We start from the raw sequence: 22,284 nt of genomic DNA, 5'->3' as shown, positions 1-22,284 counted from the left end.
GTAAAAAATCCGTACATTTAGTAGCCTGATGTACGAATTTATAAATTCAAAAACTCGAAACTATAATTATTCAACATTCAAATCAAATGCAAAAAATCAACTCAAAACTTTAAAAAAGATCAGAAAAATCAAAGCTTTAAAACATTTTAATAAAATCAGTCGGTACTCGATTATCCGAAGATTCTATAATCCGAAACATTCTACAGAGGTTTTACAGCAAAGCTTGTTTTTCCTTCAAAATCTACGTTTAAATGTTACTGTAGAATACGCATTTGATAAGGAACCGGTCAAGAAAGTCATCAAATTAGCAGTAGTGGGTAGCAAAAGCTCCTTTGTTATGTCTGAAATATAAGCAAGCAATTGAACTGCCTTCTTGAAAATCGCGCCAATCATGATCGCAGGACTTGATACCAACGAGAAAAAAGAAAACAATTTTGTAGGTGATTTTGTTTTTATTACATACGTTTACATCCTGTACTGTTTTTTGTTTGTCTGTTTGTATTTCATCATGTTCGTCAAATATTTACTTTCTAGAGTTGTCTCGCCGCCCCATTCTAGTGAATATTTTTAATGCTTACGAAATGCAAAAGTATAAGGAAACACAAGTTTACGGTTTTTTTCTTAGTTTTTTTATATCAAACATTGTTTTTCACTTTGTGTAGCTTTTTTTTGTTTCTGGGTGGGGAAAAAGTAATTCGAGGTGAGTAAAAACAAACATCATTTTTTTTAATCCTTCCTACATTGGAGAAGGTGGGAACGGGGAGTCAATACTACTCAACTAAATCTAAACTCTAGTTAATAATGTGTAGAATACGATGCTCTTGTTTTCTCTCTCCGTCTACAAAACTTTGAAATGTATCTTGAGGGATCTCTACTTTTGCTTTAGTAAGACAGTTTGTTTTTGTGTTTTGTTTTGTTTTGCTGCTACAGTTTCATCAGTATTTTGATTCTCTTACACTCTAAAATGCTAAATCATGTCCTTAAAAGTCTACGAGCTTTGTGTTCCGTTGGCGCAGAGCAAAGTTTGCGGGCACTTACTGCGCTGCCGGAGAACCGTACTTTCGCTTCAATCGCTCGTAGTGCTTCTTGTCCTGAAAGTTGAAGGAGAATAACATTAAGTTTTTGAACAACCTCAAGAAAATGCAAGACTTACCTCTTCATTGACCGAAGGCTTAATGTTGCGTATCGCTTCCTGGAAGTGTCTGAGTTCGACCACCAGCTGCTGCTCTTCCGCTTCCTCCGACGATGCCTCCTCCTGCGCACCGCCATCACAAGCATCGATCGAATCCTTTAGCGTCTGCAGCGAGGCTTGCCGCACCAGGCCCGCCAAATCCGCGCCGGTGTAACCCTCGGTGAGTCGCGCCAACAGTCCCAGCTCGACGTCCTCGGCCAGCGGCGGCTGTGACCGGTTCTTGGTGAGTGCGCGCAAAATGTCCGCCCGGTCCGGCTCGGCCGGCAGTCCCACGTACAGAATCTTGTCCAGTCGGCCCGGACGCAGCACGGCCGGATCGACAATGTCCGGTCGGTTGGTGGCCGCCATCAGGAACACGCCCTTCCGGTCCTCGATGCCGTCCATCTCGGTGAGCAGCTGGTTGACGACGCGCATTCCGGCACCGCCCTCGGCACTGTCCGACCGCTTCGGGCACAGCGAGTCGAACTCGTCGAAGAAGATGACGCACGGGGCGGAGTTGCGGGCCCGCTGGAAGCACTGCCGCACGGCGCGCTCCGACTCGCCGACGTACTGTTTGACGGCGAGAAGGGGAAGAAATTTGGGTTAGAAAAGGGCGTGCGCTTCCCGAACACGGACGTAAACTTCAAGTACCTAGTATGTGCAACGTTTCGTCACCAACTTTGGTGACCAAGTTGAGGCGTGGGAACCTTCTTTGGCTTTTTGCAATTGATGTTAAAAAAGTTTGTGAATAATTCCTCTAAAAAGCAAAAAGGCATTTATATACGATCTTTTGCCACTACAATTGAAATTTCTATCGGGTTGAAAAATGGACAGTACGGGAGAAGATACATTACATTGATTAGCGTCACAGTGAATGCGAGCGCTGTCCATGATCCAGACGCAGGTTTAACATGGCATCAAAAACAATAGACAGCAGATAATCTTGGACGCTTTAAGAATTCACCTTGAAATCCGCCATGCAGCTTTTTAGCAGCATTTACCAAGATCTTTACTTCGCTTTTCTTCAAAATATTGAAAAATAGTAATAATAAACTTTATAATAACTCAATGTTTGAGCGATCCTTCGTCATGAGTTTGTCAGGTGCATCCGACATTGATGTTTTGTCCTACTTCATCAACAAGCATAGTTTTCCTTGGCGGTTTGATAGTGTTATCATTCCGTTTTCTAGGTATAAATAAATTTAAATTAATAAGGGACAACATCATTAATTCACTCGCCGCTTTTGTTGGCTTTGGAGAAGAAATATCGTTTTGCATAATATTGAGCAAATTTGCTGAACCACGAGAGTATCGACGGATTCTACCGCTCGCGGATTACGGTGTGTAGCTCAGCAGAGATCGGCCATTCACAATGTTTACACTCTCCTTAGTGTTTCTTTGTCTAATCTAATCTAATCTAACCCTAGCGCAGCCAGTCTTTCGAGGGCATCCTGGAAAATGCCTTAGGTTGATTAACGCCTAGCATCCTCTTGTCATTATTAACATTTGCAGTGCCCCAATGCAATAAATTGCCTTGAAACATCACAAAACGTTAAAGCGGCCAGGCCAACTGCGTAAAGTTTACCGCAAAGATGATTCGTTGAATTGGATTGAGTTTGAGCACGAATGTTCAGACAACAATACATTTCTGAATCTACAGGGGAGGAAGAAACGTGGGGATCCCCCGCTCACGTTCCTGTTTGTTTAGGCAATAAATCGATGGAAGCCACCATGCTAAGAAGTTTTGGTGCTCCGGGACCCTCGAGGATGGGACATTGTATTTCCACAAATGCCCTGGACATTATTTGCCGTGGTTAAAGCGCCACAACTCGCTCTCTGTTGAATAGAAAAATAAAGATGAGTAATACAATCGAAACATATTTGTTGTTAGGATACACAACTTAGTTTGAAATGGTTTCAATATAATTTTTAAAGCATTAAAAAATTAAAAAAATTAAAGCAGCAACATTAAACTCACCTTGTATGCCCTCAGATAAATGTACGCATTCACGCACATTAAAGGGAACGGGCTTACCTTACAATATCAATTTTTACTCCAGCAGCAACCATTACTCTTAAAATTGGCGCATTCACCTGCCACGCACACCATCAAGCAGCTTTCCGAGGAGGTGCTGTCTGTAGCGCGTGTGAGTGCCGCACACTCACGATCCCTTGAGCTCGCTCGTAGATTTTCACTTACGTCTAGGGCGTCCAATTTTCCCGGGTTTTGAATTTCCCGGGAAACGGGAAAAATATTTTTTGAATCCCGGGAATTCCCGGGATCCCGGGAAATTTTTGCAGCAGTCATAAAATCTATGTTTTCATTATATTTGTTACGTTTTTCTAGCTTAAATCATAGAATTAGCTCAAAACTGTTAATGGTGATAAGCTACACTTCAATCTGAACATGGACAGCAGTCTTTAGATAGTTTAAAACACAATTTAAAAATGTGTTCTTTGATGTGCTTTGGAATTTAATTGAACCAGAATTTTGAATATATTTCTTTTATTTTTATTTATATAATATAACTACAAAAGCTTATACAATTTCATTGAAAGTGTCTAAAACAACAAGAAATAAAATTATACCAGACAATGTAACACTTTGGATAAGTTTCGAATTTTATGTTTTATATTTAAAAACATATTTAAAAACATATTTTGAAAATTATCTTTAAGTCACTACCAACCAACTACCAACTGGGGATAATCGGGACTGCAGTCTGAATAGGTACAGGAGATTTTAGAGCAATAAATTTGGAAATTTGTGTACTAATTGTTTTGATCTGTTCCTGTTGTAATCAAAATCAATCAAAACAATCAGAACATTATTCAAAAACAAATTAGCTTAAACAGCTGTCTTAATTCGTTACTTTTTCCTGATTTGCTCCAGATGCCGGTTTATGATGAAAAGTTAAATAATTTTGAAATATTATGCTTTTTCAAGTTTAAAGTCATAAATAAACGTGAATATAATAATAAGTCTTTTTTTTAAATAAATAAAATTTAGTAGAAAATATCTAAGGCGTAAAGCATTTTGCGGATCTGTAAACAAAAAATTTAACAATTTTCCCTGCCAAATTAATGCTGTCATATGCCGAATAAAAATTTTAATGCTTTAAAATGCTTATCGATTACTAATTTCCACAACCAAATCTGAATTTCTAGACCAAAATTTGATATGTTTTTAATTTCGGGAATTCCCGGGACAAAATATGAAAAATCCCGGGATTCGGGAATTCCCGGTTTTGGAAAAATCCCGAGATTTTTGTCCCGGGAATTCCCGGGATGGACGCACTACTTACGTCTTCAAAAACGGCCTTCGATGGAAACCGCAAGGGAAACATCAGGTACCATCACTTCCCTCCGGCGGCCGCAACCTGATCATTTGGTACTCCAAAAAATCCCACCCTTCTTTCGCTGTCTTTGCTCAATATGTTCGGATCAATTTGCGAAATTTAATCGAACACACTTGAATGTACTAAAATTAAATTTAAAGAAAAACTTGACGCACCAAAAATTAAAAGAACCAACGCATAGCACTATTTCGATTCTAAACGCGCAGATATTTTACCGACCGTACTTTACTTCTTTCCTCTAGGTACTCTAACGAGATAAGAGAGATGTGAGACGAGAGAGATGCGTGACGTGAGTCGAAGTGAGTGCCACCCGGTTTGACGTTTTGGTGGAACTCATATTTCACGCAACGCAAAGAAGAAATTAGCAACACAAAATTTTCCTTTTTTCCTCAAAATTTCACAGGTTTCCTCCGAACTTCATTACATTTCAACAATGTTGACATTGCTTTAACGTTTAACCAATAAACTAATGTAGGTAACAGCGTTACACAACACGAAAAATGTATTTTTTCCCGGACCGCCTGACACACGAACCGACGACGCGACAAGACACTCACTTCTCCACACTCTCCTTAGTGTTTCTTTGTGGTCACTTTCTCCGGACAATTGTAGCAAAATGTCCAACCTTCTTGCATTTTTTTTGCATTTGGGACGTAGACGGAAGTGGCCTTGAACCCCAGCCAAAGGGGCCTTCACGTCCTGCAGAATCTTCGACTTCACGGCATCCGCAGACATCGCCTTTCCAGACGCCTTGAGTCCCATGATCGTCGGCTCGTAGTGCTCCGGAAGTCCCATCAGCAGAATTCCCGCCATCCAGGAATCGGCCACCTTGAACCCAACCGCAGCTAGACGTTGACTCGCAGTCATAACTTGATCGCCGTAGGCTTCGACACTGGCACAGATGACAAGCTTCACGGATGTGAATTGTCGCATCAATCCAATACGCCGGTTCGGCGTTCTCAAGCTTCCGCGGCGGTTTCCGCATCCGCCACATGACTGTAGTTGTAGGACTCTAGGCTTAAACAGATCGCCGACAACGCACGCAGCAACAGATCTTCGTCCACAGCAACTTCCGCTGGTGGCTTGACCGCTGACCAGGTGGTGTAGTTGTCCCGACCTCTCAATTTCTCGATAGCCGCAAACGAAACAGAACCACCGTAGGCGCGACCGCCTCTGCCGACTTGACTAGCATTCCCACCTTGTCCGTTCTGATTTCGTGCTGGATCTCGAACTGGTGACCTTCTCGTCGACATCTTCAAATTTCAAAAATAACTTCTTTAACTTCGATAACTTCTAGGTTTGAGCTGGACCCGTAACCTTTAGTAAAGAAACACGTCTTGTCTTGTAGACTGTATGCAGTAGAATGATTTTATTTTTGCTCAGCTTACAGACGTCGACTTTCAGAACCAAAGCCTCCAAGCCTTCGATCTACCAATAGTTTTTGACATTTCACATAATAAATCATATCGATGACAGTTATTAGCTTGTCAACCAATGATTTTTCTGAAAAACTGTTTAGACCCTTTGCATTGTTGGTGTTGACAGTTGAGAAGAAGTGTCATAATCGAAATTTTCCCGGCATGTAAAAACAGTTCAAATGACTTCGGGTGAGTTAAAATTAAGGCAAATATTTGGACAAAACAAATGTAATTGTGTCAGAACCCGACGCAGAACCACCTGGATCTAACGATTCTGGACAGACAACTTATATATTAATCCTCGACGGCGGTGTTTATTATTTCAGTGTAGTGAAGAAACAATCATTTATTGAAGCAAGATTTACGGGCGTACATCGTAGCAAGAAAGACGACTGAAAGCGATCGCAGTTTTGAAGAAATGTTAGAGACCACGACCAACAGCAAGTGTCACTAAGATACTGGAACGGCTAGCGAAATTACTGAGTTCTAGACACCATTGAACAAATGGGTTTAAACGGAACTTATCCATTCTTTTTAGGTTATGGACCCAGCAGATGTTGCGATCACATCAGATGAACAAATTACATGATCGTCTTATTTGTAGATTACACGATTATTCCGTGACTCGACATAAAAAACGCCGGAAAGGCGAGAAAAACCAACAAAGAAACTCTAACGATTTTTTTATGTGGTGAAATTTAAAGTAAGAGACCGAGAATCGACCTAAACTGCTTCTGAGCCAAAGTATTTCGAGACTTTAAGACAAGAAGTTGACGTCCGTACTAGAAACGAGCAAACAAAAACTCACCATATTCAGCAGCTCCGGTCCCTTCACCGAGATAAAGTTAATCCCGGCCTCGTTCGCCACCGCCTTCGCTAGCAGCGTCTTTCCACATCCGGGCGGTCCGCACAGCAACACCCCAGAGGGCGCACTCAGCCCAAGCATCTTCAACCGGTTGGGGAACTTCACGGGCGCCAAAATGGCCAACTTCAACTCCTCCCGAATATCACCCAGCGATCCGATGTCGTTCCAGGTGACGTCCGGCACGGTGATGAAGCCCTCGCGCTTGGCCGAAGGTTGAACCGATTTGAGCGAGTCGAGGAAATCGTCCCGCTCGATGCAGAAGCTGTCCAGTTCGGCGTCCGCCAGGGGGTTCGTGTGGTCGAGGAGGAGATTCATCAGCTTGGGCAGGTCCAGCGTGGGGAGGGGGATCGGTTCCAGCTCGGGTTCTTCCTCCTCCATCAGTTCGACTTCTGGTTCGGGGTCGGGCTGCGGCTCCGCCGCCGCAGCGGGAGTTTCCGCTGAGGTGTCAACTTCAGCGGGTTTCTCCGCTTCGGCGACGGCTTCGCTCGACTCGGCTGGCGCTTCAACGACTTCGGTTGACGACGGTTTGGGCTCTTCGACGGGGACGACGTCCTTCTCGGCTGGCGTGCTGCTGTCAGCAGCCATTTCGACGTCGGCGTCGTCGACGACCGCGACGGCTTCAGCTTCAGCTGGTTTGGCTTCCTCGTCCGGTTTCTTTTCGTCACCTTCCGCTTCCTTCTTGTCCTCGCCTTCGGCGGGTTTAGCTTCCGCTTCGTCGGGCTTGGCCGCGTCTTTGTCGGCGGTTTCGTCGACCTTCTTCTCCTCTTCCGAGGTTGTCTTCTCGGCTTCGGCTGATTTTTCTTCCTCCTTGTCGTCGTCCAGATTTACGACCTCCTCGACGTCGTCCTCGAGCGCAACCACGTCATCGACGGAGGTGTTTCCGTTGAGCTTGCTCTTGGCAGATTCGTCCACCTCCATGACTTCGTCATCGACGACGGGCTTCTTGGCCAGCTGCTTGAGCCGTTCTTGCTCCGCCTTGCGAAGCTGGATTACCAGATCACGCTCGCGGGTGGCCTCGACCAGCAGCTGGTGGCGTTCGCGTTCGGTGAGCATTCGCTTGATGGCGGTCGTGGCCGCACGGGTGACCAGCGCCAGCAGATCCGCTCCGACGTAACCGGGGGTAAGCTTGGCGAGTTCGTCGTAGTTGATGGACTGCTCAAGTTTGAGGTTTTTGCAGATTATTTTCAGAATTTGAGCGCGCGCATCGCGGTCCGGGATTCCGAGCGAGATTTCCTGGTCAAAGCGACCGACTCGACGCAGGGCCGGGTCGAGCGCATCCGGCCGGTTGGTGGCACCGATGACGAGCACCTCGTCACCGCCTTCGATCCGCGAGAGCCCGTCCAAGCTGCTCAGCAGCTGCGCAACGACTCGTCGTTCCATGTCCTTCTGGGCGTTGACGCGGTTCGCCGAGATGGCGTCGATCTCGTCGATGAAGAGTACGCACGGCGAAAGGATCGCGGCCTGCTCGAACACCTCCCGGATGCGTTCCTCCGATTCGCCGGAAACGCCCGCGACCAACTCCGTGGCGGCGATCTCAATCAGTCCGATCTTGAGCTGACCGGCGATGGCGTGCGCAAGCAATGTTTTCCCCGAGCCGGGAGGTCCGTGCAGCAGGAATCCACGCGGTGGTGGCAATCCAATGTGCCGATACACTTCCGGATGCTTCACGTGCAGCAGCAGCTCGCACAAATCGCGCAAGATCTTGTCCATTCCACCAACGTCCAAGAAGCAAGTGTCCACCAACTTGGACCAAATCTCCTTCTTGAAGCGCTTCGGGCGCTCCGACTTCCCACCAGCTGGAGCCACCTTCGCCGGCTGCGGCAGCTTCTGCTGATGTTGCTTCTCAACGTTCCGCGACGAAGCTGCCGGAACAATCGCCGGATATCCAGGCAACAGCGGATTAGAATTGCTGTTGCTAATCTCGGAATTCTGCGCCTGCTCCAACCGACGCCTCTTCGCCTGATGCAGTCCCTGCTGTTCCGCCGCCCTCCGCCCATTCGTACTCCCATTGCTCGAGTCAACCGCCTCATCCCCCGACCGTGGCTTCTCCGCCCCACCACGTGTAACCTTCGTCACCGTAATGTGCTTGTTCGACGCAATCTGCGTCTCAATGACCTTCATCCGGTCCCGATCGCTCGTCGTCGAAACCGCCTTCTCCTTATCCCGCGAGTTCCCGCCCTCATCGTCCTCATCGCTACTGATGTCAATCGCATCGCCATCACCCCCACTAGCCGCCCCACCACCACCAGCAGCCGAACCACCCGCCTTGGCCTTGCCACTGTTCATGTACATGTTCGTGAGCGTGTCGTTCATGTGGTTCGCGTTCCGTCCACTCGATCCACCGCCGCCCTCCTCCATCACCTCCAGGTCGGAGTTGCCCTCCTCCTCGTTGTCGCTCGACGGGTTGCTGTCGAGGCCGTAGCTGTGCAGGACCGTTTTGTACGCCTGCTCGACCAGCATCCGGAAGGGGACCGTCTTGCGGCGGTTGTACTCGCGGTACCGGTCCTGCAGCTCGCGCGCCATCACCCCGACGTCCACGTACGTTTGGTGTACGTTTTCCTCCAGGTACTGTGTGAAGAAATGAAATGAAAAGAGATTAGGATTGTTTTTGTAAAAAAAAATGTTACAGGGTGGCTACTCGAACCCTGTTTATGAATTCCCGACTAGTCCCGATAGTTCCAGAATGGCGGACTCTTTTTTTTTCTTAAAAATTATAATTTTTTCAGTTTCATATTTTGTATAAACTTTTAAAATATCGATTTTTTCAATTTTCAACTTTTAAAATTTCATATTTTATTTGCATTTTAGATTGCTATTGATTCAGAGTTTTTGAATTTGATTTATTTTTTAATTCGGAGTTCTAAAATTTTTAAATATTATTTAATTTTATGAATAGACGACTTTAAATTTGTTTGTTTTTTTTCTATTTTTTAGCTATGGAATTTCATATTTTTTGAATACTAAAATTTTTGTTTGAATCTTTTACTTTTATTAATATGTTTGACCTGGGTGCTGAATAGTTGTCCTCAAAGCGGCCTCAATTTAAAACTGTCAAATCGGAACCAATTTACTGTTCGCAAAATGCTCCCAAGAAATAGCAAGTATTGTAATCGATCATTAATTTATTTTGTCCGGAATAAAAAGAAGTTGATGGCGTCGAACTTTTGAAACATTTTAAAGTGTCATTTGGATGCTCTTACGATTGACTAAATTCCACCCACTTCTGACGCAATTTTTCGTCACGTGGAAAACAAAAAAGGCCTCTTTTGGCTGCCCCTCGTTTAGTCTATAAACAAAACACGCGCGAAGTACTTAAGAGGCAGTATTTGTAGATTCTGCTCGGTTTGTTCTAGAGGTCGTATCGAGATGCTCAGATTTGGATGAAACTTTCAGGGTTTGATTGTCTATACATGAGATGAACTCATGCCAAATATGAGCCCTCTACGACAAAAGGAAGTGGGGTAAAACGGGCATTGAAGTTTGAGGTCCAAAATACATGAAAAATCTTAAAATTGCTCGCATTTCCGTAAAACCTCATCAATTCCAACTCTCTTAGATGCATTCGAATGGTCTTTTGAAGCCCTCCAAAATGCACTATAGACATCCAGGATTGGTTTGACTTTTTCTCTTAGCTTTTGCAAATTACTGTTAAAAATTGATTTTTTTAAAACCTTAATAACTTTTTGCAACAGCCTCCAACACTTATACTTTCATAGGTCAAAAGTTAGGGAATTTAATGGACTATAAGCCTACGGTATTAACCTTTTGGCCAATCGCAGTTTTTCTCATAGTTTTACGATTTTTCTATAACAAACATTTTACAACGTTAGTTTTTGCCCTGTAGGCCTCCATAGCGGCACTTTTTGGTCTCAATTTTGACATATTTGGAATCCTCAGGAAATTTTACATTAGATTGAGATGTTGGAGTTATGAATTTGGTTAGGGACCATCCATAAACCACGTGGACACTTTAGGGGGTATGGCGATTGTCCACGCTCCATACAAAAAAGATTTTTTTTATATGGACAATTGTCCACGAAGGGGGGGGGGGGTTCGAGATTCCCAAAAAAGTGTCCACGTGGTTTATGGATGGTCCCTTAAGAAAATAATTTAATAAAACATTTCTGAAAAAAGTTAGATTTTTCATACCCTGTGTTCAATACGTCAAATGCTGTATCAAGTAGGCGAATACCTGTTTTACTCATAATCCGACAAAATGTTAAATAATATTTTAACTAATTATAAATGGCATTTTTTCCAATAAAATTCAAAATTTCAACACCTCAATCTAATGTAAAATTTCTTGAGGATTCCGAATATGTCAAAATTCAGACCAAAAAGTGCCGCTATGGAGGCCTACAGGGCAAAAACTAACGTTGTAAAATGTTTGTTATAGAAAAATCGTAAAACTATGAGAAAAACTGCGATTGGCCAAAAAGTTATTTCCGTAGGCTTATAGCCTATGAAATTACCTATCTTTTGACCTATGGGAGTATGGGTGTTGGAGGCTGTTGCAAAAAGTTATTAAGGTTTTAAAAAAATCCATTTTTAACAGTAATTTGCAAAAGCTATGAGAAAAAGTCAAACCAATCCACAGTGGGCGAAATGGAACCCAAAATCGGACTTAATTGAACGCGGCTGGTTCCCTGGTATGAAAAATAGTGTTTCTTATGTAAAAAAATCCAAGGAATCGATTGGTGATGGTTTCATCCACCGCACGAAACGGCAAAGGATCCATTTTGCCCCAATTCCCCATTTTTTAACATTTTTTCTTGAAAATTGGTCTGTATTTAGAGCGGAGGCTTTATGCGGCCATCCAAAATGCACATAACTTATGTGAAAATGTCCCAGGAATCCAGTAAAAATAACCACTTGCACCGCAAAAATCATCTAGGGTCCATTTAACCCCAATTCCGCTATAAAAGCATTTTTGGCCGTTTTCAAATGTTAGGTCAGATTTTAAAAATCTGAAAATATTTTTATCGTAAAGATCAGACAATTTTACATAAGAATGACTATTTGCACTTGATAGTTTGACACATTTAAGTTGATAAAAATAAAAATTATTTAGAAGGCAGTTTATTCTGCGTTTGGGAAAATTGGCCCAAAACTGATTCTTCAACCTTTTCATTAAGTTTAATTTCTATATCAACATAAATGTGTCAAACTATCAAGTGCAAACAGTCATTTTTATGTAAAATTGTCTGATCTTTACGATAAAAATATTTTCAGATTTTTAAAATCTGACCTAACATTTGAAAACGGCCAAAAATGCTTTTATAGCGGAATTGGGGTTAAATGGACCCTAGATAATTATTGCGGTGCAAGTGGTTATTTTTATTGGATTCTTGGGACAATTTCGCATAAGCTAAGTGCATTTTGGATGGCCGCATAAAGCCTCCGCTCTAAATACAGACCGATTTTAAAGAAAAAATGTTACAAAATGGGGAATTGGGGCAAAATGGACCCTTTGCCGTTTCGTGCGGTGGATGAAACCATCACCAATCGATTCCTCGGATTTTTTTACATAAGAAACACTATTTTTCATACCAGGGAACCAGCCGCGTTCAATTAAGTCCGATTTTGGGTTCCATTTCGCCCACTGTGCAATCCTGGATGTCTATAGCACATTTTGAAGGGCTTCAAAAGACCATTCGAATGCATCTAAGAGAGTTGGAATTGATGAAGTTTTACGGAAATGCGAGCAATTTTAAGATTTTTCATATTTTTTGGACCTCAAACTTCAATGCCCGTTTTACCCCACTTGCCTTTGTCGTAGAGGGCTCATATTTGGCATGAGTTCATCTCATGCATAGACAAACAAACCCTGAAAGTTTCATTCAAATCGGAGCACCTCGATACGACCTGTTTCACATCGGTGAAAAACTCGCTCTTAATTTTGTCAGCGAAATGTCTAACATCAACAGATCCAAAATGCTTCAAAACAAGTCACTTCAGCAGCAAAAGAAATGTCACGCTTGAGCTTTTTTTTTTTTCCTTTGGGCTGACAGGCTAAGACCGCAGTTGGTCCATCTCGCCTACGTCGTCTTGTTTGGTGTTTGGTTGTGTCGAGTTGTGTTGTCGTTAGATCTGGATTTTCGCCTCCTTGATGAACCTCACTACTTGCTTCATGCCTTCCTCGCTTTCGTCTGTTAGAATTTGCTCCAGGGGATTCATGTACTCCAAAACGTTGTATTGGGTTCGTATGTTGTTTAGCACAGGGCACATGTATAAAAGGTGACTTAGGTCTTCTTTCTCCTGGCAGACTTCACACTGATCGTCCAACTCCAGCTGCCAAAGCGCGCGTCTTTCTTTAGTCATCGTGTGTCCACTTCTTACTCGGTTTAGTACTCGGATTTGTTCTGCTGTAAGGAGCAGCTCCTTGCACCAGATGTTCCTTCCCGGATTCTCCATGATCTTGAAGTGCCAGCGTCCTTTTTCTTGTGATGTTTTTTTGTACTCCTCCCTCCAATTGTACCAGATTTCTTCATGGCAAAGTACTCTAGCATCTCCAAGTGTAATTCCAATGAACTCCGTCTGCTTCTCGTATGACTTCGCTTTCGCTGCTTGGTCCGCAATTTCATTTCCTCGTATTCCGACGTGACTGGGGATCCATTGGATTCTCAGCGAGCCTCTCCGCATGTTTTGAATCTCCTTGTAAATGTTCCAAACGATAAAGTTCTCTCGCAGTGCATTTTGGTTTAGCAAGCTCTGACAAGCCGCCTTGGAATCCGTGTAGATGACCGCCTTTTCGTACTGTTTTTGCTTCACATGCTCAACTGCGATGCAAATAGCCCGCAGCTCTGCGTTCATGATTGAGTAGTTGTCGTTAATGCTCTCCGTGTAGGTCGCCTCCTCGCTCGAGTCGTAGACCGCCAGCGCTGTCCCTCCGGGCGTCTTCGAAGCATCTGTGTATATCTGCTTGTGGTCTTACACGCTTGAGCTTGAACATAGCCTACTACTTTGTTTATGTTTACAGCTGTAGTGCAGTTGTATTAGTGAGGAATAGTTGGGAGCATTCGAAAATCACGTTACGCATTCTGTCTTTTCAGCACCCAGTTTTTGACTAATAGATTTTAATTTTTTTTTTGCATCATTAATTTTTTTCTGAAATTAAAAATTAAGGCTATTGAATTTTTTGTCTGTTTAATTTTTCAAAATTTAAGCATTTTTGTCTTTTCCAGTCTTTGAATTTTAAATTATTTAAAATTTTTGAATTTCAGATTTTGATTTGGCATTTTTGTAAAAAAAAATGTTTTTTAGTCGGTTGATTAAGTTTTTGAATCTCAGTTTTTTTTGTATAAATTTTATTAATTTAGGACATTACATTTTTATAACCTTTGAATTATCTTTTTTTTTCAGTTGCCGACTTGTCTCGATAGTTATAGACTGATAGATTTTTTTTTTTCATTTTGATGATTTTGAGTTTTTATTCTTAAGCCAAACATAGATCTAGGGTTTTTTTTTGTCAAAATTTATTTTCCCTAAAAGAGCACGCAGCTAGCAAAATCTAAACTTAGAAACATGTACCCTACCTGTAAAGGCTTATGAACTGATCTCAGTTGAAAGGTTCTCCAAATCTCAGAATTGCAAATGTAACATCCTGGAGCAGAAATGTTAAATTCTAATTAACACAAATTGAATTGAATTGACAATTTAAGTTTTTATTATTGTTGAATCTTGAAATTATTATATAAAACATATTTATGATTTCTGACCTTGAAATTTTTAGAACTTTCAAAATTTCTTTTTTGTATTTTTTTTAAACTTTGAACACTAACTTTTTAGATTTTCTTTTTTTTTTTTGAATTTCTATTTCTTTTTATCTGTAGCTTTATTTTTGGAGAAAGGTCCATTAAACAACATTTTTATTTTTTACTTTTTGTGTGAATTAAATGATTTTATTTTTGCTGAATTTAAAAAAAAAAATCATAACATATTTATGATTTTGACTGATAAAATCCTGAACACCGAATTTTTGAATTTTTGAAACTGAGATTTTTATTTTTTTTTATTCAAGTTTTTAAAATTTTCGAACGTTTACTTTTTCAGTGTTTTTTAAAATATTTTTGTTTTTGGATTTTTTTTATTTTATAGTAAATATTTATTATTTATAAATTAGGCCGTTGCAACGGCCTTAATAACGACTATTTTTTTAACGAAAAAAAATTGGTGGTTCTGTAAATCGGATTTTCGGAAAAAAAAATCAAAATATTTTTAAGCAATCATAAACTTTGAAAAATATTTGCAACGGCATTAGTAGAATTCTGATTTTTTATTTTTTTAATTTTTTTTTTGATTTTTACGCTTTTGACATTTAGGTTTTTTAATTTGTGAGATTTATTTGCTAAAATATCATTTATTTAGAGCTAGAGATCACCCAAAAAGCAAATAGTAAAAATTTTGTTAAGCGGCCTTTTTTTTAAAAAAAAAAAATCAGTTATGAACTTTTTGAACTCCGTTGATTTTTTTTGTAGCGATGAAATTTTGGAGCTTTGAAATTTTAATCTCATAAATTTGTAAATTTCTGAATTTACAAATTTTTAAACTTAATTTGGTTGCCAACCCTTTGATTTTGATTTTTTTTTTATTATTTTTGAGATGTTTTTTTTTTTTGGATTTGGAATTTTGAAATTAAGATTTTTCATTTTATGAATATTTTACTTAAATTTTCTGGAATTTTTGACCGTTAAATAATAAAAAAAAAGAATTTCCGTCAAAAAACTTTTGCTGGTTTTTTTTTTAGTTTTTGTTTCTAATTTAAAAATTTCGGGACTTTTTGATTTTTTTAAATTCAAATTTTTAATTTTTAATATTTGAGTTTTTTAATTTCAGTGTTCCTGAACTTTTCAGATAAAACTGATATTTTTTTTAATTTCCCACTTTTAAATTTTGGATTTTTTGCGTTCATTATTTAATTTTGAAATTTTGAACTTTTGAGTTTTAAATTGTTTTAAATTACTGTACTATTGAATTTTTGGATCAAATTTTCGATACAGAACGGATTCGCTAATTCGAATGGAACTGCATTCGAATGAGCGAATTCAAATTCGCTAATTGGAACGACTGACAGCTGTCAAAAGCTTGAAACCACGAGTTCGGAAATAGTCGAACAATGTGGTTTGACAACTGGTTTTGACGGATGAGTGCTTTTTAATTCGAATACGTTCGAATTAGCAAGCATTCGATGTAGCGAAAGTCAAATTAACGAATCTGCTCTGTATTCTAGAATCATTTTTTTTTTTTAATAAATTTGTTGAACTTTTGAATGAATTTATGAATTTTTGAGCTTTTTACTTTTTAATTAAACAGCATAAAGAAATGTCTAGTCTGATACAATTCCAACGATGAATTTTTGCTAAACTTTGAACAAATTGTGTGCCTTAAAATATTCTACGGATCGAGGAGCAAAGGTGAAATGAACAAAAAATAAGCGTTCACGAGCTCGTGAGGATCGCAACACTGAAAATATCAAAGTTTTGAATTTTCGGGTCAAAATTCTTTAATTTACAAAATATAGCTCGAATCGATTTTTTTAAGGGAATCCAGTTTGTTCATGTTTTGTCCTCTCACTTTTTGCGATATTTGAGAAGAGCTTTAAAAATATTTGGCTATAAATAAACAGAAAAAAAGAAAATTTGCTAAATATTTTAAGTTATTTATAAAAGGGAAGATTTTCATTCGTTTGATAGGTTAAGGATTAGGCCCTTATTATATGAAACTTATGAAATTGGATTTTCAATTAATAAACAAGTATTTTCACTATCAAAACAAGTAAAGGCAACCAGAAATTTGGCTTTGTTGCTCAAAATAAAAGCAGATTTGATTTTAAAATAATTTTCATAATTGTTCACAATGAATTAAAAAAAAAAAGAAACGGAAAATATTTATTCATATTAGCATGCTTGGAATTCCCGTCTTTTACCAGATTTTTTTTTAATTCCCAACTTTATCGATTTGCCGACTTACGTGGCCACCCTGCCGTTATGTCTAAAGTTACTGTCGGCAACGGTGTAATTTGCTGATGAAACAATTTTTTTAAGCATCTGGCCCAAACCTGGCAGGCCAAATTCCAAGTTATAGCAAATTAAAAATCATAAAATAGCTTCAAACGGGATGTGAGCACCATATCTCCGCCCATCCGGATGTGCCCCGGGGGAAGCCAACAAAAAAAAGGAAACATGTCCCCAACCACCTAACCTCAAAACAAAAACAGGACTCCATTTTGGCCACTGACTCCAAACCCCTTCAAAGGAACCTTCCCCACCCCAACACTTCTGAAACCCACCTGCTTGACCCGCGGGATGATCATCGGATCGTACAGTGCTCCGGCCGGCTTCTTGTGCAGCATCTTGGCGCAGATTCCGTCCGAACTTCAAAAACTCAAATTACACCGAAAAAGCTGTGCGCGTCTTTTCACCGTGGAGAAACAAAAAATCACGAACTCTTTTCTGCTGGCAGCACAACAAAACTTGACAGTTGCCTCTGTCAACGCACACACACGCACACGATTTCGCGAACCGGCTGTCAAACGCCGTCACTACTACACTCTCGGGCGTGTGTAATCGCAGCAGGCAAACGCGTTCGGAAATTTTTCACCTCGACGGGGTCGAAGCAAAACCGGTCAAAATTACCACCGGAAAGTGCTCTTTTTCGGTGAATTTCACTCACACGCGACGCACTGGCAGCTGGGCGTCACTTTTGAGGTAATTTTACGCAGGAACGCACGCTTTGGACTGGGTAAATTTGGAGGAGAAACTAGCGCGTAAAGTTGGCCCGCTTTTCTCGCACGCACGCACACTTTGCCAAAGTGGTGTAGCGAGGAAGAGGTGGGCGATTTTTGAGTGCGGTTTGGTGGTGTTGGTTCACTTCGCAACCGAAGCTGTCGATAAAGTAGATGTTGGCGAGGTAAGCGCAAGGTGTGGGACTACGCTTGATGCATTTTTTTCAAAAGAATATTATAAAAAAAAAACATTGAGCCATAAAATTGTGTTTAGAACTCCGAACTCGCTAACTGGAACGACGATTGGCTCTAAGGTTTTTTGTTGACATATCCGTGATATTTAACTGAAAAGAATCATTTTTGGCTACATAAAATTTATCAACGAGCTCGCCATGGCTGGGTGACAGTATAATACTAAAATTCTTAAAATCTTTAATTAAATTTCTTTTTAAATATTTTTTAAATATTTTTTTGTGATTATTCAATTCTTAATTTTTTTAATTTTATTATTCTAAAGTTCAACAATTCTAAAATACTGCAATTTTAATATTCTAAAATACCACAATTCTTAATTTCTTGAATTCTTACAATCTTCAATTCTTCAATTTAATTCTCAACTTCTAAAATTCTTAAATTTTGAACATTCTAGTTTTTTTTTTAATTTTTTATCATTTTACCTTTTCACACTCTTCCATTCTTCAATTCTGGAGTTTTTTTTGAAAAGGTCCTATAAACAAAATTTCAATTTTTTGCTTTTTGGGTGTTTTTTGAACCGCCTTGAGTCAGGGGTATTGATAAACACCCAAAAAGCAAAAAATGAAAATTTTGTTTATAGGACCTTTTCAAAAAAAACTCCAGAATTTAATTTTTAACTTCTAAAATTGTCATCTCTTTGATGTTTTTTTTTTAATTTGTATTTTTTTATTTCTTTTAATTTAATTTTGAATTTTGGACTTCTGAATGTAAGATTTTTTATTTTATGAATATTTTACTTCAATTTTTAGGACTTTTGATCATTAATTTGTTTGGATTTCGACTATTCAAAAAAAAAAGAATTTAAAAGTGTTAATAATTTTGTTTTTTATGTTTTTGTTTCTAATTAAAAAAATGATCTTTTTTAATTTCACGTTTTTTTAATCTTAATTTTCGGGTTTTAAAATTTAAGGAACTCAACTTCCCAGTTAAAACATATTTTTGAATTTCTCACTTTATTTTTTTATTTTTTTTGCGTTTATTATTTTTTGAATTTATAGAATTTTAAATTTCTATTTTTTTAATAACTTTTTTTTTAAATATCTGGATTTTAGAGTTTTCGATTTCAAAAATTTAAATTAAAATCCATGATTCACTCCTTAATAATTAAATTCATCAATTTAATTCTTGGCTTCTTAAATTTTTATGTTTTAAACATTTTTACTTTTTACTTTTTAGTATTTTGTCTTTTAACTTTTTGACTTTTTAACTTTTTAACTTTTCAACTTAAAAACTTCATCATCCTGGTACGAGAATCGAACTCACGACATCATCTCGACATCACGATTGGAAACCCAGCACGCCGCTAGTCGAAACCCATCCCCTACCGGTCAGTATTCCCAGTGAGCATATTTGCTCTTTTAAGGAATCTGACTTGGCCGAGCCAGACAGGAATCGAACCCATCACCTTCCGCTTACAAGGCGAAACCCGTAACCACACGGCCACGGAAGCTAGACTACTTTTTAACTTTTTAACTTTTTAACTTTTTAACTTTTTTAATTTCTGCTTTTATACTTTGTTACTTTTTTCCTTTTTTTACTTTTGAGCATGAGCATGAGCATGAGAGACCACGCATGGTTGTCCTTCTCCGTTGCTGAACAGGACCGTAATCACCTATCAATACAACTGACCATACGCTTAAACGATCTAATGGTGTTTCCCTTATCAACAGCATGTATGAATGCGTTGAAAAGATAAAACATCAAGATCATTAAAACTAGATCTGAAGCAAATAGGTAACAGTCATTGGCCACCAACGGCGCCCGCCATGTCAGTTTGTAGATCTCGGGGATTGGGACGGGAATGTTAGTTAGCACAGGTTGCTACAAAGGGTGGGTTCTATACGATATCCACACCCCACGTGTGCCGGAAAACTACTTCTACTTGGGATTTTGTTAGTGGGAAAGGGTAATGGCCAGGATTCATCATAGAGGATGATGATGCGACCCAATAATCAATAAATTTTGTTTAATGATGTGATGTATTATGCATTCTCAAGGCAAACAGTCGGAGGATGCGGATGAGATTATTCCCGGTTATTTTGTGTTAAGTTTAGCATAAATGATTCAATCTTAGACAGCCGGCTGTGGAAAGATAAAACCAAATGAAATGCGAAAACGCGAAACCGCCCGGACCGAAAAACACACACAATCGGGGGGAAAACAAAAACGGAATCGGCAACGAAAATCCGGCGTGTTGACCGCGACCCGCACCGTTTAAATTCTCCAAAGCAACTGTCAAACATCGCGAAATCGTCCGGGTCGAAATACACACACAATTGGGGAGAAAACAATGACGGAATCGGTAACGAAAATCCGGCGTGTTGACCGCGACCCGCATCGTTCAAATTCTCCAAAGCAACTCGTTACTTTTTTCCTTTTTTACTTTTTTAACTTAACTTTAATTTTTTTTTACTTTTTTTACTTTTTACTTTTTTACTTTTTTACTTTTTTACTTTTTCACTTTTTTACTTTCTTACTTTTAACTTTTGATTTTTTTTTACTTTTCACTTTTTTACTTTTTTTTATTTTTAACTTTTTAACTCTTATTCTTTTCAACTTTTTAACTTTTCGACTTATTTGTTTCTTAATTTCTTCTATTTGTAAATTGACAAAATTTAAAAATATGAATCAATAATTTAAAAAAAACTCATGAATTACAAAAAAATCATTGTTCTAACAATTTAAACAATAAACTTCAAAGATTTTTAAATACTCACACGAAAAAAAAAACAATTCTTTAAATCGTGAATTAAGTGAACCACGAGGGAATTTATTCACGTTTATAATGCAAATGCACCATACTCATGAATAAATTCCTTCGTGGTTCTCACATTCATGAACACAATTCACGATTTCGAGAATAATTTTTTTTCTGTGTAAATGCCAACATCCTAGATTACAGAAAATCTGATAACATTGGAGCATTTTTGGAGTCAAATTTTAAGTTAAATACCCAAATTTTGAGAAAAATTTAAGTTCTATGATTCGATTATCGGGACGATCTAGAACAGTCGGAAACGAAATGTTTTTCACTTTTTGAAATCCCAATATTTTTTAATTTCTTGAATTTTTGAATTTGTAGAATTCTGATTTTTCTAATTGACCTTTATTTGTTTTTTTTTTTTAAATTTGGCTTCTTAACCTTTTAAAACTTATTTTTTTTAAAGTTGTCATAATTGAATGTTAGTTTTTTATCAATTTATAAAATCTCTGTTTATATTTTTTGTTTTATTCCTTTTTTTAATATTTGTATTTTGAATTTATTTGAGATTAGAAAATATTTTGGTTTCAAAATGAGTATTGTGAATTTTGAATGCATTATTTTCTGGATTTTAATTAATTTGAATTTATATGTTTCTGAAACACGGTTTTTTTTTTCTAATAACATTTCTGAATTATGAAAAATGGTTCAAATTTATTATTATATAAAATGTTTGGTTTTTGGATGTACATCGGAATTTAAAAATTTCTGAATTACACTGAAACCCCGATGGTTTGACACCAATTGTTGTTGTGTACTACTAGCCTTTAACTTTTTAAATAATTCCGACGCTCCGATTTGGGTGCACACGTTTTTGTTTCCTGCAGATTAATGATTCAGTTACAGAACTTTGTCTAATGTTCCGACAGACTTCTTCTTTCAACGCGTTGCATCGTATGGCGTCATCCATAAAGTACGTACGCTCTTAGGGGGCGAGGGGGGGTTACCGTAGGTGTGACAAGATGTGACGAAGGGGGGAGGGGGGGTTTGCGAGACTGTGACGTCACGCTAGGTTTTTTTTATGATTGCATAATATTATTTAGAAGTATCACATTATAATTGATTATATAAAAAGTCACATTTTTTTATTCAGCTGAAACTTCAATGTTATGCAAATTCTTGCTCGATAAAATTGTAAGCAGGGTGTTCAAAAGAAAACTGCTATAAATGGTTTGAACTTATTAGATGCAAAGCTATGAAAAACAGTTTTCAAGATTTTTTAATACTTGAATGTTATACCAGGTCTTCTTATTTTTAAAAGATACAAAACTGTTTTTTTATATCGCAATTATATTTAAAAAAATGAATTATTAGACAAAAAACGTTACTTAATCCACCCTTAGGTGGTTGGCGCCTTCCTCACATTTAAAGGGTACTATCCAAAATAGACACAAAACAGTCCAATTCGTGCTCGTTGAAAAGATTTTTTAATTACCTATCCAAAGATAGGTCGCATAAATGTTATGAGATAAGATGAGATGATCATGCCAATCATGCCAAAAAGTGCGTAAATAACACTTAAATGCTTATAACTTTTGATAGGGTTGTCAGATCTTCAATGTCTTGGACGCGTTTAAAAGGTATTTTGATTACCTATCCAACGATAGGTTGCATGAGAGATCCGGACAACGTTTTCATCAAAATATCTGAGATCCGGCCTCCAAAAAGTGCATAAATAACACTTAAGTGCTTATAACTTTTGATAGGGTTGTCAGATCTTCAATGTCTTGGA

General features: G+C 38.7%; 1 protein-coding gene across 1 annotated transcript; it reads right to left on the bottom strand.

Annotated features, from left to right (window-relative positions):
• Positions 1–432: 432 nt before the first annotated feature.
• LOC119770350 (nuclear valosin-containing protein-like) lies at positions 433–17,616 on the bottom strand. The gene is made up of 4 exons (XM_038265047.1): positions 17,102–17,616; positions 6,757–9,381; positions 1,154–1,741; positions 433–1,091 (listed from the first exon to the last, which is right to left on the bottom strand). The coding sequence occupies exons 1-4, from the start codon at positions 17,162–17,164 to the stop codon at positions 1,035–1,037; spliced, it is 3,333 nt and encodes a 1,110-aa protein (XP_038120975.1). The 5' UTR covers positions 17,165–17,616; the 3' UTR covers positions 433–1,034.
• Between the last annotated feature and the right edge of the window lie 4,668 nt (positions 17,617–22,284).

The sequence above is a fragment of the Culex quinquefasciatus genome, chromosome 3 (assembly GCF_015732765.1).
Source record: "Culex quinquefasciatus strain JHB chromosome 3, VPISU_Cqui_1.0_pri_paternal, whole genome shotgun sequence".
Classification (NCBI taxonomy): domain Eukaryota; kingdom Metazoa; phylum Arthropoda; class Insecta; order Diptera; family Culicidae; genus Culex; species Culex quinquefasciatus.
The sequence above is the reverse complement of the archived record's forward strand: the minus strand, read 5'-3'. Positions and strand labels throughout refer to the sequence as shown.